The sequence below is a fragment of the Myotis yumanensis genome, unplaced genomic scaffold (assembly GCF_028538775.1).
Source record: "Myotis yumanensis isolate MYYU_CA2020_CCGP unplaced genomic scaffold, mMyoYum1.0.hap1 SCAF_5, whole genome shotgun sequence".
Classification (NCBI taxonomy): Eukaryota; Metazoa; Chordata; class Mammalia; order Chiroptera; family Vespertilionidae; genus Myotis; species Myotis yumanensis.
Genome location: NW_027223756.1, coordinates 76595982 through 76612246, shown reverse-complemented (window position 1 = coordinate 76612246; position 16265 = coordinate 76595982). Strand labels below are relative to the sequence as shown.

The following is a 16265-nucleotide window of genomic DNA, read 5'->3' as shown; positions in this document are numbered from 1 at the left end:
GATTTCCTGGTTCTACGGAGCTCCCCTGATCATTCGTCCCCCAGCCAGTGACCTGGGCCTCCCTCTTTGGGGCAGTTGCGGAGCCCCCTGGTTGATCGCCCCACTGGTTCGTGGCCTGGGCGATGGTGGGCCCCCTGACCAATCACATTGCACCTGCCTTGGCTGGCCTGGTGCCAGTGCGTGTCATAGCATGGTCATCTGGACAGTCGTTCTGCTGTTCTGCCATTCGGTCGATTTGCATATTACACTTTTTTTATTATAAATATATATTTAAAAAAAACAGACCCTATGATAGGAACTAGCCTGATGGACCCCAAGGTCAGTAGTGGGCCCTGTGCGTGGCCAGGTGGGAACCAGAAGATGAGGCCAGCCCAGAGTTGTCACAGGTGAGCAGGGTCCCCAGGTATGTCAGGCCCAGACTCCAGCATATGCCCAGGACCAGGCAGTGGGGGCACCAAGCATGGAGCCTGCAGGGGGACAGGGAGTGCCCAGGGCAGCCCAGGGAGGTCCCTGTCCTTGGCAGCTTTGGTAGACAATTCAGTCCCATCTCAGTGTCTGGGTGAAAGGGCCCAGCAGGACAGGGGCATTACTCATGCCTTCCATGGCCCTTGGGTGGCTTCCAGCTCCTGGGAAGAGGGTGTGAGGGCAGCCGAAACCCAACACTCACACCATGCAGCGAGCCAGCCCACCCTCCCGGAACCCTGACTCAGCCTTCTGGGAACCTGGCTGAGGTTGTTTGTTTTTGTTAGTTTAAAAAAAAAAATGGAGAGGGACTTGAACATAGGTTTCTAACTTCCCTGAGGACACTTTCACTGATTTTTAGAGAGGCGAGGGGAGAGGGAGTGGGAGAAAGAGAGATAAACATTGATGTGAGAGAGAAACATGGGCCGGCTGTCTCCTGAATGTGCCCCAACCAGGGCCAGGAATCCAACCCGCAACCGAAGCACATAGCCTGTCAGTGCACAGGACCACACTCCCACCAACTGAGCCAGGGCATTTTAGTTTTTTAAAAAGAAAATTTTGGCTCTAGCCGTTTTGGTTCGATGGATAGAGTGTTGGCCTGCGGACTCAAGGGTCCCAGGTTCGACCAGGTTCGACTCCGGTCAAGGGCATGTACCTTGGTTGCGGGCACATCCCCAGTGGGGAGTGTGCAGGAGGCAGCTGATCGATGTTTCTCTCTCATCGATGTTTCTAACTCTCTATCCCTCTCCTTTCCTCTCTGTAAAAATTCAATAAAATATATTTTTTTAAAATAAATAAATAAATAAATAAAAGAAAATTTTGGCCCTAGCTGGTTTGGCTCAGTGGATAGAGTGTCGGCCTGCGGACTGAAAGGTCCCAGGTTCGATTCCAGTCAAGGGCATGTACCTTGATTACGGGCACATCCCCAGTGGGAGGTGTGCAGGAGGCAGCTGATCGACGTTTCTAATTCTCTATCCCTCTCCCTTCCTTTCTGTAAAAAATCAATAAAATATATTTTTTTTTAAAAAGAAAAGAAAATTTTGGCCCTAGCCGGTTTGGCTCAGTGGATAGAGTGTTGGCCTGCAGACGGAAGGGTCCCGAATTCAATTCTGGTCAAGGGCATATGCCTGGGTTTTGGGCTTAATCCCCAGTAAGGGGCATGCAGGAGGCAGCCAATCAATGATTCTCTCTCATTGATGTTTCTGTCTCTCTCCCTCTCCTTTCCTCTTTGAAACCAATAAAATATATGTGTGTGTGTGTGTGTGTGTGTGTGTATGTATGTATATATATATATATATATGAGAGAAAACTTTGGCCATGTTCTTAGCTTTGGAAAAAACTGGAGTCATAAAAATCAAGTTGGTTATCACATAACTGAATCCCCTGGTGACCCTTGTCCCTCTGAGACTGTAAATGACACTCGTGGTCCAGGGCATCCAGCACTCACAGTCATCAGTCTTGAGATGGTGGGGGTCTGTGTGGGGCTGGGGAGGATGGCCCATGTTTCTTCCATGAAGCATGTTTTGTAGCCACATAGTAGGTCTTGGCCACCAGAACTAGCTGGCAGGCAGCAGGAAGGAGGCAGACAGCGGGTCCTGGGCAGAGGGCATGAGGATGGCATGGAAAACCTGAGTCTAGGCCAGTGGTCCTATCCAGGTGTTTCCTTGGCATGTCCAGCCTGCAGGCTCATGTCCACTCTCCCCTTCATCTCTTCTCCAGTTGTTCCTGCCAGGTGGGCCATTTACCGGCCTTGAGGACCCTGTGTCCTCCCTTTCCAGCACCCCACTTCTCGTCAGCTACCAGGTGAGCTGGGCCATTCCCCAACCCTGCCCACCCCTCCTGGGACTAGAGAGGGCCATTCACACTGAGGCACCTACTATGTGTCAGACCCTGGGCTGGCTTAGAAGCAAGGTCTGCCCATTTTACAGGTGGGAAAACTGAGGTCCTGGGAGGTACCATGTTGGGGCAGGGGACAGGTGGGCTCTCTCCCCACCACCCCCGTCACTGGTCTGGCTGGTGGACCAGGCTCCTGCCCCTTGGGGGAGGCTGGCCATGCTGGGCAACAGGACTGTCCCCACTATGACGAAACCGGCCTTCAGTCTCAGAGTCAGCCAGAGGAGGAGGAGGAGGCGGAGGAGGAGGAGGCAGAGGAGCTGGGCCACACGGAGATCTATGCAGACTATGTGCCATCTAAGTGTGAGTGCACGGCCTCCCCTAGCCCCTGGCATGTGGGAGGAGACCCCTGGAGGACATCCCCAGCAGGCACCACAGGTCTACACAGACCCACTGGGCCTCACGGCTCCTGCAGGGAGGTGCCCAGTTCCAGGCTCCCTGAAGCAGCGAAGGTGGGCCTGTTAGGGGTGGAGGGAGGGGTGGTTCTATAATTGTGGTAATCTGAACCTCGCCCAGAACTGAGGTGGCTCAGAGGTTGTGATGGAAAGTAAGCCCACCTCCTCCCAGCCCAGCATCCCCCCTGCTCAGCCAGGGTGTTATGGGTCTGCCCCCCTCTCCTTTGTGCAAAACTCTGATGGGCCCCCTTCCCCCACCCTGCTCTGCTGGCCCCCATCCTGGTCCAGCCCAGCTAAGACCCTGACCACCCCCCCTCCAGCCAAGGTTGGGAAGCAGCATCCAGACCGTGTTGTGGAGACCAGCACACTGTCCAGCGTCCCACCACCAGACATCACCTACACCCTTGCCCTGCCTACCTCGGACAGCGGGGTCCTGTCTGCCTTGCAGCTGGAGGCCATCACCTATGCCTGCCAGGTGACTCCAGAGTCTCCCACCGACCCATCCCTAGTTGGATGGTCTCAATGCCCCACCTGACTCTGTACCCCATGGGGGTTTTTGGTGCCCACCCAATCCTTCCCATAGGGCGGGGGTGTCTTGGTGCCCACCTGACTCCGTCCTGTGTGGGGGGGTCCTGATCATTGCCCCACACACCTACAGCAACACGAGGTCCTGCTCCCCAGTGGGCAGCGTGCGGGCTTCCTCATCGGCGATGGTGCTGGCGTGGGCAAAGGGCGCACTGTGGCTGGCATCATCCTTGAGAACTACCTGCGGGGCCGCAAGAAGTCCCTGTGGTGAGTGTCCCCCTGTACATGGGGTGGACGGGACCAGGGGGTGTGGGGGATAGCTGACACCCACCAGCCTGCACCCTCCAGGTTCAGCGTCTCCAACGATCTGAAGTACGATGCTGAGCGTGACCTGCGCGACATCAATGCCCCTGACATTTCGGTGCACGCACTGAGCAAGGTGGGTGGGTGGCCCTCTCCCCCATCTCCTGGTGAGGGGTGGGTCCTGGTGACCTTGCAAACGTGCCTATACCCACCCCTCTCTCCAGATCAAGTATGGTGACAACACTACCTCAGAGGGTGTCCTGTTCGCTACCTACTCCGCCCTGATTGGGGAGAGCCAGGCTGGTGGGCAGCATCGCACTCGAATCAGGCAGATCCTAGAATGGTGTGGGGCGGCCTTTGATGGCGTGGTATCCTAGCCCACTGAGGGGTGGGAAGGAAGGAGGGGGCAGAGGGGCACCGGAGGGTGGGAGGGGGTTGGAGGGAACAGGTACAATAGAGGAGGGGGCAAGGTGGGCACCAAGGGTGGGAGGAGGAGGGGACTGGAGTGGTCAAAGGACAGGGAGGAATGAGGGTGGGACTGGGCTGGAGGGGGCAGGGCCTAGGGGCGAGGAGGGTGGGGGTGAGGGGAGGGAGGTGTGGCTGCAGGGGTGGGGTTCAGGGGAGGGGCCTGTGAGTAGGAGGAGCAGGGTTGAGGGAGGCGCTGGAGGGACTCCGGGAGCCCTGGAGGCCAGGGCGTGAAGCTGGTGGGGGAGGAATTCCTGTGAGAGGACCCTGTGCCTGGGAGGCTCGCCCCCAGGGGAGGCTCCCTCTCAGTGACCACTGCTGTCTGCCCCTCACCATCTGGCTGGGCCCCCTGGTTCCAGCCCCAGGACTGTGACCACAGGCTCTGGGTGGTGTTTGGTAGTGGGAATGTGCCACCTGGGCAGAGGTGTGGAGTGCGGACCTCTTCCTCCTGTCCCCACCCCAAGATTTGGGGGTCTGTAACTTTCCCTCCTTCGCTCTCAAAACTTGGATACTCAGATAACTTCATCTTCCACTCCTACCGACTAGAAGAGCAAAGAATAGGAAAGTGGCAGCAAGAGCACAGACAGTTTAACAGGTCTTCGTTAACTTTTGCAAACCCCCAGCCCCCAGGTTCACCCCGTAAGTGGGGCACCAGGTGGGAGGCCCTCAGTTCTGGAGATTTGTGCAACCCCCCCCCCCCCAACCTCCCCTGTACTCACAGGATCTGCCCCTGGCATGGAGGCTGCTTCCCATGTCCCCTCTGTGCAGCCCTGGGCTGGCTTGGTGCTATGGGCATCCTGTGGGTGCTCATCCTCCATTGTGCCACCTCCCCAGGTTGTCCTCTGTGTGCCATCTCATGTTGCTGTTCTCCCCACCTTAGCCGGGGCAGGTTTGCTTGTCACTGTGCAGCGTGCTACTCTGTTCTGTCCTTGCTCAGCCATTTCCCTGTCACAGGGGCATTCTGGGGGTTTCCAGCTTCTGTGTTATATGCAGCCCTGTGTGAGCCCCATCACCCCTTCTCATTGTGTCTTGGGTCATTCAGAAGTGGGGTGACCAGCTCTGGTGCTCCTGGTCCCAGTCAGAGATAAGAAGAGAGACGTGGGCCCTGTGTGTCCTTTCTGGTCACGTGGGCAAGTGTATGGATTTACTGGTTAAGTAATGCAGAACAGCTGGGTGCCCAAAGAAGAAACAAGGTTATTGGTGCGTCCTGGGCACCCAGATGACACCTTGCACAGCCTGGGGAAAAGGATAGTGTAAAAAAATGTGTTCGACCCCAGGGGCTGCATGCTCAGCCCCAAACTCACCTTTTCATTTGGATTTCACAAATCCTCTGTCCACCCCTTTACACGCACATCATGTGTACATGTGCACCTGTGTGACCTTGTTTTTAAAATAGGCTCAGTATAGGCATACTTGTCTAACTTTTGTTTTTCAAATTATAAGAGAAAGTTACAGAGGCAGTAGGCTGGGCTGCGTAGGCTCAAGAAAGAGGTTTCAGAAGCAAAAGAAGGGCCCTTGTAGCTTAGGAGAGGGAAAGGCAAAGGTAATGTGCTGGGGCCTGGGGAGGGTGGAGAAGAGGGAGGTGGGACAGGTGAGGGCATGCTCCTGAGAGGGAGAGGGCCTGCCTGTAACTTTTTCCCCCTAAAATATTAAGAACTTTCTACATCGTATGACAATTTGTTTCTTCAATATATATTTTTTTAAATATATTTTTATTGATTTCAGAGAGGGAGGGAGAGAGATAGAAACATCATCAATGAGAGGGAATCATGGATCAACTGCCTCCTGCACACCCCCTAGTGGGGATTGAGCCTGTGACCCAGGCATATGCCCTTGACCGGAATTGAACCCAGGACCCTTCGGTCCGCAGGCCGACGCTCTATCCACTGAGCCAAACCAGCCAGGGCTGTTTCTTCAATATATATTTTTTTTAATGGGATTAGTATAGATTTGTGAGAAGTCATAGAGACCCCAGCTTCCTGTGGGAAGTCATGGCCCACCTCTCTTTTCCAGAGGCTCCTGTGATTGGTGCCCGTATGTGTCAGTGTCATCTGTAAGCCCTTCAAAAGGCTGTCACAATCATTTCCGTCAGTAGTTGTGTAGGGGCCTAGAGGCTGTTTCTCACTCATTCTGGTGGCTTCACACACTCCAAGGCCCCCATCTGTGGTCAGACACACATATACCCTGGGCACCTTGCTGAGCTCCCTGAACCAGGAGGGGGCAGGCTGGGATGATCACCTTCCAGAACAGCCCTTAACTCGCACCTACCAACGATCGTGTTTGATGAGTGCCACAAAGCCAAGAATGCCAGCTCCACCAAGATGGGCAAGGCCGTGCTGGACCTGCAGAACAAGCTGCCCCTGGCCAGGGTGGTCTATGCCAGTGCCACAGGTGAGGGGGCAGCTGCCAGGGGCAAGGAGGAAGCCTGATCACGTACACACTCAGTGCTGTCTGGCCTGGTGTAGCCATAGTGGGGGTATCACAAGTGCCATCCACTCATTGACCTCGAAGCCTGGCCCAAAGGTGGAGCTCACTCTCCCTGGGCCAGTGGTAACTTCCACATCTTCGTGGATGCCAACCCCTATCAGGGACTCCCCTCTGCCAACTGGCTCCAGCTCCTTGGCTGTGGGTGCTTTCTTGGGACCTTCAGGTCCCTGAACCTGGTCCTTGGGTCATTTCCGGTGCCATGTCCTTATCCCCCCAAACCGTGCTGGGTTGGAGGAGCTGATGGTGACTCCCACCTCCAACTCCCCAGGCGCCTCTGAGCCCCGAAACATGATCTACATGAGCCGCCTGGGCATCTGGGGTGAGGGTACACCCTTCCGGACCTTTGAGGACTTTCTGCACGCCATTGAGAAGAGGTGAGTGCCCCTCCCTGCCTGTGTCAGGGGCAGCTGAGAGGCCCACAAGGGGGCTCATCACATGCAGAGGCCTGGCATCAGTGTGCCCAGTCCACATCCGGGCCCACACTCCTCCAGCAACCAGAGTGAACTTAAAACACAAATCCTGCCCTTTGTCTACACTTTCCATCGTTCTAGGAGAAAGGGTCCCTCCCTGCTTTTCCCGCCCCCACCCCCCCACCCCTCCTCAACCCATGAGGGTCAGGCAGATGGGAGCAAAGGGCCTTTGCACCTGCTGCCTGCATTCCCTCTGTGCACCTGTCCCTTCCTTGCCCTCCAGGGCTCAGCTCCAGGTGTCAGCCCTTCCACAGAGCAGCTCCACCACTTGATGGGACTCAGCATGTGGTCAGGCAGGTCCCTGCCAATGCTCAGGCAACCTTGTCTCCATCCACAGGGGCGTGGGTGCCATGGAGATCGTGGCCATGGACATGAAGGTCAGTGGCATGTACATTGCTCGCCAGCTCAGCTTCAGTGGTGTTACTTTTCGAATTGAGGAGATCCCGCTGGACCCGACCTTCGAGCGGGTCTATAACCGTGCAGCCCTATTGGTGAGCAGGGTGCCCAGGGGTCTCTAACTGCATGGACACACATGCATTTCCTCTTGGAATTACATCCCTGTCACCTTCAGCATCTGTCTTTAAAAACACTAGTGATTTGTCAGGTTACAGAAAGGAGGAAGCAGGCAGCCCTCCTGTCAAGGTCTGTGGCTGGAGCCTAGCGACTCAGTTCTGTTCAAGGCGGGGATTCTTATGTGACTGTGGTGATGTGGGCACACAGCTGGGCCTCACCAACCTCCCCATGATGTCATGAGTACTTTCTCTTTAAGCTGTTTCCAGTGTCCACATCTCTGTACACTGTGGCCTGGCCCTCATCTTCACCATCTTCTCCATGTGTGGAGGGTTCCTGTGTCCTCACTGTCAGAGCACACCTACATGAGACAAGCCCTGAGCATCGGCTCTGCCTGTGCTGTATCCTTACCTCCAACCAAGACAGGGTCTCCCCCTCAGCACTGCTGACATCAGAACCAGGTCATCCTATGTGGGTGTCCGTCCTGGGTGCTGAGCAGCATTCCTGGCTCCCACCCACTTGATGCCAGGAGAACCCCCAGCTCCCAGTCATGACAACTACAGATGTCGCAGACATGGCCCAGTGTCTCCTGGGAGCAGGATCACTGAGTAACTGCTGCAAGAGTCGCCACAGATGCCCTTTGCCTTTGTGAAATCATGGCCCACAGGCTGAACCACATGTTTTGGTTTTTTAACATTTCTGACTGTTCAGGTATCGGCAGAGCCTTTGTGTTGCTCTGCATACAAGCCTCCCCCACCCTGGCCCCACATTCCAGCAGGGTGGGGCCTAGGGGACAGTCGGACAGTAGTGAGTTGGGCCACGTGTGGTGTGTCGTTGCAGTGGGCCGAGGCCCTGAGCGTGTTCCAGCAGGCAGCTGACTGGATTGGCCTGGAGTCCCGCAAGTCCCTGTGGGGTCAGTTCTGGTCGGCCCACCAGCGCTTCTTCAAGTATCTGTGCATTGCAGCCAAGGTGCGCCGGCTGGTGGAGCTGGCCCGGGAGGAACTGGCCCAGGACAAGGTGAGTTGGCGGCAGTGGTAGCTGGGCCTCATGGCTGCACACCAGATGCCTACACTGGTGCCTGAGCGAGTGAGTTGGTGGAACAGGCACCAATATCCATTTCACAATTGCAGACAAGCCCTAATGTAGCTGGACTGAGTCCAGGAGGACAAGGGTGAGCTGAGGTCCGAAAGGTTCTGGTCCCACCTGACCCCAGCTCCCTGCAGCAGGGGGCAGGAGTGGTCTTGCCCTGGGCTCTCCATGTCCAGAACTGGCAAGTCCCCAGAAGAAACAAGACACACAGTAATGAGAGAGTCTGGAGAGCTAAGGTCAGATGTTAGCCGCAGTGCAGAGTTCCTTCATGGGTCTGGGTGTGTGAGGCCCTGGCAGCCAACGGGACCCAAAGGGAGGAAGGAAGGAAGGAGAAACTGAGGCAGGCTGGGTTTCTGACTTCAGGGGCTTCCCTCTGGCCCCCTGGGGCCATGCTCCAGAGCTATGGGTGGGGGTTCCAAGTGGGCTCACCCCCACCTCATCCCCCACAGTGCGTGGTCATTGGGCTGCAGTCCACAGGCGAGGCACGGACGCGGGAGGTGCTGGATGAAAGAGATGGGCAGCTTGACTGCTTCGTCTCAGCCGCCGAGTGAGTGATGCAAGCGGGGGTGGGCAGGGTGGCCACACCAGGGAATCCCTCATTCTGTGGCTCGCTGGGCCTCCCCAGCAGTGACCTGTGGCCTGGCCCTGCCCCATGACTTCACTTGCTGATCCCTGTCCTTACACCTCAGGCGCAGCTTAGCTTTAAAGCCACAAGGGTTAACTGTGGTGACTTGGGGATCAGAGGGTGGAGGGTCCCAAGATTTCAGAATGAAGCTTCTAGGAGCCTGTCCCCCACATGGGGATAGTGCTGTTTTAAGAAGGACTCCTCAAAATTTAGGGACTGGCCTTCAGGGTCCTCAAAACCCCAAGCCTCTCTTCCCAGCCCATAGTAAGCATGGGTTTCAATGTGCCGCCCCCGCGCCCCCCCCCCCCCCATTCTGGCTTATCCCCATGGCCCAGCATTGCCTCCTTTCTCCAGGAGCCCCCAGCCCCACATACCCAGCCCACCTACCCTGATGTTGGGAGTTACCAGATGTGTCCACCCCCTTGTCCCTCAGAGGTAGTCAGCTCCACCCAGACCCCCAGCCCTACACCCAGTCCATCGCAGCAAAACTGCCCCTTGAGACTCTGCCCCACTGTCCTCTGGACCTAATCGCACTCGGCGGACAGGACAGCATGCTCATCTTCATAGTGAGAATAAACTCTGCTTCTCACTTTCAGGGGCGTCTTCCTGTCACTAATTCAGAAGCACTTTCCTTCAACCAAAAGAAAGCGAGACAGAGGGGCCGGCAGTAAGAGAAAACGTAAGCACCCACCTGCCTGCAGCTTTGGCTTGTGGCCCTCCTGGGCCTCCCTCCCATCTTCCCTGCTGCCTCTCTCCAGCCCCTCCTTTCTGAGCATCATCCCAGATCAGCTGGTCACTCTTGCTGCTCCCTCTGCTGCACAAAGTGCCCTTCCCCAGCATCCACCTGCAAAGGTGGGCTAGGGAGGAGTGAAATCCCAGGCATCCTACAAGGAGGGCATCCAGGGGGCAGTAAGAAGGGTGTCCCGACCGCAGGTTCCCAAGATGAACTGGTGGGGGCAACCTCTGGCCACACTGCCTGCTCATGAGTTGCCATGTGCTGGACCCCGGGCCAGACCCCCACAGGATGGAGAAGCAGGGCTGGGCCAAGGTGACCCCTGGCTCCTCCCCTTCAGGGCGGCCGAGGGGCCGTGGGGCCAAGGCGTGCAGGCCAGCATATGAGGCAGCAGGTGTGATCCGAATCAGCGATGACAGCAGTACCGAGTCGGATGCTGGCCTGGACAGTGACTTCCACTCCTCCCCCGAATCCCTGGTGGACGATGACGTGGTCATCGTGGATGCCATTGGGCTTCCTGCCGACGACCGCGGTGAGGCCTGTGACCCACATTTCCCTTCTTTGCTTGTGGGGAATAGGTTCAGAGAGGGGAAGTCAGCACCCCACAGCTGGTCAGCAACAAAGCTGGGTTCATACAGTCGCGTTAGGGAGAATGTCGGGGCCCCCTCACCTACCCTGCACCTGGCTGTCCCCAAGGCTGGCGTGGACCACTCTTGAGTAGGCTGAGTCCTGTGAGTGGGGTTGTGGGCAGGTCACTTAGCTGGTCCCTCCTGACTCTGTGGCCCCACAGGCCCTCTGTGCCCCCCACAGCGGGACCCCCATGGCCCCGGCATCCTAGAGCAGGTGGAGCGGCTGAAGCAGGACTTGCTAGCCAAGGTGCGGGTGCTGGGCCGGGAACTGCCAGTCAACACCCTGGATGAGCTCATCGACCAACTAGGGGGCCCTGAGCATGTGGCCGAGGTGAGCTCTGGGGCCCCCCCCACCCAAACTGAGGCTTTGGTGCCCCCTGGTGGCCACTCCAGGTCCCTGCCAACACTGTTAGATGGGGGGCAACTGCAGGGTCCAGCATGGGGTGGAGGGGCAGAAAGTGCCTATCTCCCATGACACCTTGTGTGCCCCTGGGCCTGTCGGTTCTGGGTGCAGCCCTCGGACCCCAGGCTGGACCCCCACCCCCAGTTTTCCCTGCATGTCCTCCCTTCCCACCCACACTAACTCTGCTCTTTCCTGGGCTGTGCCTCTGGTGCCACTTCATATCCTTTGTAGCCCCAGGTTGTTGGTCTCAGGGCAGAGACCTTGTTCTGACCCCTCCCCTCACACACAGCCTGTTCCTTGCCCTTGTTCCTGCCCTGCCACAGATGACCGGTAGGAAGGGCCGTGTGGTGTCCAGGTCTGACGGGACTGTTGCCTTCGAGTCTCGGGCAGAGCAGGGCCTCTCCATCGACCATGTGAACCTCAGGGAAAAGGAGCGCTTCATGAAAGGGGAAAAGGTGAGGGGGCACGGGGGCAGGGTACCCCTGTGTGCCAGTGCACATGGGCAGGGAGGAAACGCTTAAGAGAGGCCCCAGACAGGGAAGGCGCAGGGGTCTTGAGTCCTAAGGGGCTACCTCTGGACCACTAACCACCCCATCCCTGTTATGGCTGTGTGCATGCGAGTGTGCATGTGTGCCTGAGTCAGGGGGTGGGGAGGGGGACACAGATCTCCCTGGCTGTCCAGCTTTCAGTCCGGGTGGAAGCCACCTGAGGAAACAGGGAAAGTGGGCATCGGTGGGGCAGCCACTTGCTCCAGGAGTGACCCAGGGATGGCCCACACTCCATTCTAAGCCCACGTGGCCACCCTCCACCCCCAGATGGAAGGTACCTCAAGTTGCTGTGTGGGTCACCCTAAATACATCAGGGTGACCCAGGGCATAGGTACGTGGGAGAGTAAGAGAAGACAGCCAACCAGACCCGTATGCATTCCCCCAGCTCGTGGCCATCATCTCAGAGGCCTCCAGTTCTGGAGTCTCCCTCCAAGCTGACCGTCGGGTCCAGAACCAGCGGCGCCGGGTCCACATGACACTTGAGCTGCCCTGGAGTGCAGACCGTGCCATCCAGCAGTTTGGTGAGCCCTGCCCCTCCCCAGGATACCCGGCCTCTTCCCTGTCCCTGCCCTGCTGGGGCAGCCCCTGAGAGCCCCCTCTGTCTCCAGGCCGAACCCATCGATCCAACCAGGTCTCTGCACCAGAATACATCTTCCTCATCTCAGAGCTGGCTGGGGAGCGCAGGTTCGCCTCCATTGTCGCCAAGCGACTAGAGAGCCTGGTGAGTGGTTGAGCTGGAATGGGATGAGAGCTGGTCAGGGGGGCTGTTGGGGGAGCTCCATGAGGAGGGGAGTGGGGAAGGGTGTGACAGCTCCCCATCCCTGGCAGGGGGCTCTGACACACGGGGATCGCCGCGCCACTGAGTCCCGAGACCTGAGCAAGTACAACTTTGAGAACAAGGTACCAGGGAGGTTGGGTGCTTGGAGAGGAGGGGTTTCTGGATACCCAAGCCCAACCTCTGATCTGGCCTCTCTGCTCAGTATGGTGCCCGGGCTCTCAGCTGCGTCCTCAACACCATCCTGAGCCAGATGGAGAACAAGGTGCCCCTGCCCCAGGGCTACCCAGGAGGGGACGCTGCCTTCTTCCGGGGTGAGCTGGGGATGTGGCACATGGGGGGTGTCACTGAGGACCAGTGCAGGGCACTGGGATTGGTAGACTGAATTTGTGTCCAAATAACCCTCTGACACATACCAAAGGGACACTGGTGGCAGAGGGACCTGGGGCGGGCTTGGGGCAAGAGGCACGTGTGACAGCCCTCCCTTTCTGCAGACATGAAGCAGGGCCTGCTATCAGTTGGCATCGGTGGGCGGGAGTCCAGGACCGGCTGCCTAGATGTGGAGAAGGGTGAGTCCCCCTCACCTTCCAGTGGGCTGGGTAGGGAGTGGGTGAAGTTGACGCAGCCTGAGGCCCTCCTGCCCCCGCAGACTGCTCCATCACCAAGTTCCTCAACCGCATCCTGGGACTGGAGGTGCACAAGCAGAACGCACTGTTCCAGTACTTCTCTGACACCTTCGACCACCTCATTGAGGTCGACAAGAAGGAGGGAAAATACGACATGGGCATCCTGGGTGAGTGCCACCAAGGGAGCGGGAAGGGCCTAAAGGAACCGACAGCCAGCACCTACACACCAGGCCCTCACCAAGAACACCAAGGGCCAAGGGAGCCTCGTACCAATAAAGCTTTTATTCATAAATTTTACAGAGAGCATAGACCCCTACTTTACTTAACTGCCCCCAGGACAGCTGTGTGGAGAGGGTCCTGAGGGGTTCATTGTCTGTTGGGCCAGGCTTACTCTGCTGGGGAACCTCTCCCTCTGCGGGGCACCTGAGAACTTGGGGTTGATGCCCCCCCCAAAGCCCAGAACTAGAGCCAGCTGAGCAGCACCAGGCACCTGCCCTCCAGGTGGCACCCGTCTCACCTGGTGTCCTCCCCCCAGACCTGGCTCCGGGCATCGAGGAGATCTACGAGGAGAGCCAGCAGGTGTTCCTGGCCCCCGGCCACCCGCAGGACGGGCAGGTGATCTTCTACAAGGTGAGCAGACACCGGCCTCCCCTGACTCCGGCCTCACGCCCCCACCCCCATCCTTAACACCCACGTGCCGTGGCAGATCACTGTGGACCGTGGCCTGAAGTGGGAGGAGGCATACACCAGATCGCTGGAGCTGACAGGCCCCCATGATGGCTTCTATCTCTCCTACAAGGTGGGCAGACCTGGGGGCAGGACCCCAGGCTTGGGGAAATGGGGACAGTGCTGGAAGCGGGGTACAGCAGAGTGGGTGGTCCAGCTTCCAGCCTCATCCCCTCCAGCACACCCACCATGGGAACCCCCACCTGGGTTGTATCCCTGTCTGCCCCAACCTCACAAGACCCCCTGCCCAGGCTCGTGGCAACAAACCGAGCTGCCTCCTGGCTGAGCAGAACCGCAGCAATCTCTTCACCGTGTACAAGCCCAACATTGGCCGGCAGAGTCAGCTGGAGACCTTCGACAGCCTGTGCCGCAAGTTCTACCGGGTAGGGATGGGGGCGGGGAGGAGGCAGGCAGGGAGGCCCCCAGGATGCTCATGTCCCTGGGCTTATGTATCCCTATTATGTATCCCGCTGTGACCCTTCACTGCTGGGGCTTCTGCAGCCCCAGGCCTGCCCTCTGTGCCCACCCAGCTGGCCACCAGGAGAGGGCTGCCAAATTTGAGATGAGCCGGCCTGGGGCACTGCAGGCTTCAGTTTCCCCAATTGTGCACTAGAAGTGTGGACGGGTCTCTCATTCAGGGTCTCACATGACTGTGTTCCCCTAGGTGACGGCGGAGGAGGCCAGGGAGCTCTGGGAGAGTAACTACACCTTGTCGCTGAAGCACTGCAGCCACACTTCGTGGTGAGGGCCCGGGTTGGACTGAGTGGGTGGGGGGCACACTGCATTAGACAGTCCTGCTCCATTTCTCTGGGCAGCTCTACTAGGGATGGTCCCACACGCCACACAGGGTACGGGGCCCTTTGGGCATCTGGGGCATCCCAGGACCCCCAAGAGGTGGCACAGAGATGAGCTGAGCTAGAATGGGGGAGGAGCCTGCAGGTCATCATGGGTAGGTGTGGGGCACTGAGTGTCTGAGCCGCCTGCCTGCCTGCCACGCAGGAACCGGCAATGCCGGCTGGTGCAGGAAGGCAAGGACTGTGTGCAGGGCCTGAGGCTGCGGCACCACTACATGCTGTGCGGGGCACTGTTGCGCGTCTGGGGCCGCATCGCTGCTGTCATGGCTGATGTCACCAGCAGCAGCTACCTGCAGATTGTTCGCCTCAAGACCAAGGACAAGAAGAAGCAAGTTGGTGAGTGGGTGGGTGTGCCAGTGGAAAGGGGGTTATGGGGATTGGTGGGCTCTGCACCCAAGGCCCTGACCTGCCACTCCATACACCCTGCAGGCATCAAGATCCCTGAGGGCTGCGTGTCCCGTGTGCTACAGGAGCTACAACACATGGACGCAGACGTGAAGCGCAAGAGAGCGCATGGCCAGGGCTTCCCTGTGCCATCACCTGCCCTGTGCCCACTTGCACTGCCCTGTGGTCCTGGAGAGGTCCTGGACCTCACATACAGCCCACCGGCCCAGGTCTTCCCACCGCCCTCACCCTTCGCCTTTCCACTGCCCCAGGACCCTGCGCCCACTCTGCTACTGGGTACCCCCGATGCCTCAGCTGACCCAGCTACCCTCGTGCACCAGGGCTGCGACATCAACTTCAAGGAGGTGCTAGAGGACATGCTGCGTTCCCTCAATGCTGTGCCGCCCCCAGAGCCCCCTGGCCCCCTGGGTGGCGGTGCAGGGGTGCCAGGGGGTGGGGGGGGCCCCGAGCGGCAGAGCGTCATCCAGTTCAGCCCCCCCTTTCCCAATTCCTAGGCCTGGGCTGTGCCCCCAGCCAGGTGTTCTGGATGAAACTTATCTGTAATACACCAGGTCTACACAGATAAGGTCTTGTACCAAAGTGGGTGGTGAGCAGGGCTCGGTCCCCCTGCCAACTACTGAAAGGAAGGGGGGCTAGGGTGCTCCTCATCCAGCTAACCAAGGCCTCCACTGTAGTGCCTTCCTGGTCGGTGCTGCCACTCTGCCCAGGGCGGCAGCAGGTGTGTATGTCCCACTCAGGGCTCAGGCAGGGCCTGGGGGTGGAGCTGCCCTCTTTGTGCCTCTCCTATCCTGCCCTCCAGCCCACCTTTTCAGGCCTAGAAATGCCAGAACCCCTGAAATACACAAAACTGGGTGGCCCCTAGAGCTGGAAACTCAGGAAACCCCCAGTTCTCAGGGCCTTGTCTCTGGGAGGTTGTGTGAGGCAGACCCCCCATTAATATATGCAATTCCCCCTCTACCTGCTCTCTGCTCCCTAAATTATTGCCCAGCTACCTCTTCCAGACCTCAGAATCTGCCTGTGGAGCTGGAGGGAGGGGTGGGCGACCCCTGGTTTCTATGTGTATTTATAATTCAGTGTATATATGTAAAAATATCTTTTTTAAAATATATGTGCCTTTTCACTACTTCCTAGGCTGTCTGCTCCTCTGGCCCGCAAGGGCGGTAAGGAGGGAAGGTGGGGATAGGGGGGTGCCTGCTCCCACTTTGGGCAATGAGGTCAGGGATGGCTACCATCTGCAGGGCATAGGGGAATGTGTGTGAAACTGGCCCACTCTTTGCCCAGACACCCCTCCCTAGGCCATTGCTTTCAGTCACAAGGGCTCATCCCACTCACTGGCCTTGTG

The 16265-nt window shown here is 58.1% G+C and overlaps 1 protein-coding gene across 2 annotated transcripts in view; it reads left to right on the top strand.

The window, feature by feature from the left end:
• The window catches only part of SBNO2 (strawberry notch homolog 2), a 54037-nt gene extending 37991 nt beyond the window's left edge, over positions 1-16046 (top strand). For both annotated transcript variants that reach the window (XM_070415639.1, XM_070415640.1), the window contains 27 exons: positions 2182-2265; positions 2562-2658; positions 3071-3225; positions 3409-3542; positions 3624-3714; positions 3803-3946; positions 6317-6434; positions 6799-6904; positions 7338-7491; positions 8351-8527; positions 9049-9146; positions 9821-9903; positions 10298-10489; positions 10748-10917; positions 11313-11444; positions 11923-12058; positions 12146-12258; positions 12366-12437; positions 12518-12626; positions 12807-12881; positions 12962-13105; positions 13474-13568; positions 13645-13737; positions 13916-14047; positions 14329-14405; positions 14664-14854; positions 14948-16046. In XM_070415639.1, the coding sequence (XP_070271740.1) occupies positions 2182-2265; positions 2562-2658; positions 3071-3225; positions 3409-3542; positions 3624-3714; positions 3803-3946; positions 6317-6434; positions 6799-6904; positions 7338-7491; positions 8351-8527; positions 9049-9146; positions 9821-9903; positions 10298-10489; positions 10748-10917; positions 11313-11444; positions 11923-12058; positions 12146-12258; positions 12366-12437; positions 12518-12626; positions 12807-12881; positions 12962-13105; positions 13474-13568; positions 13645-13737; positions 13916-14047; positions 14329-14405; positions 14664-14854; positions 14948-15417 (3642 nt within the window). In that variant the 3' untranslated portion in view covers positions 15418-16046. The remainder of the gene's footprint in view (positions 1-2181; positions 2266-2561; positions 2659-3070; positions 3226-3408; positions 3543-3623; positions 3715-3802; positions 3947-6316; positions 6435-6798; positions 6905-7337; positions 7492-8350; positions 8528-9048; positions 9147-9820; positions 9904-10297; positions 10490-10747; positions 10918-11312; positions 11445-11922; positions 12059-12145; positions 12259-12365; positions 12438-12517; positions 12627-12806; positions 12882-12961; positions 13106-13473; positions 13569-13644; positions 13738-13915; positions 14048-14328; positions 14406-14663; positions 14855-14947) is intronic.
• Positions 16047-16265: the final 219 nt, after the last annotated feature.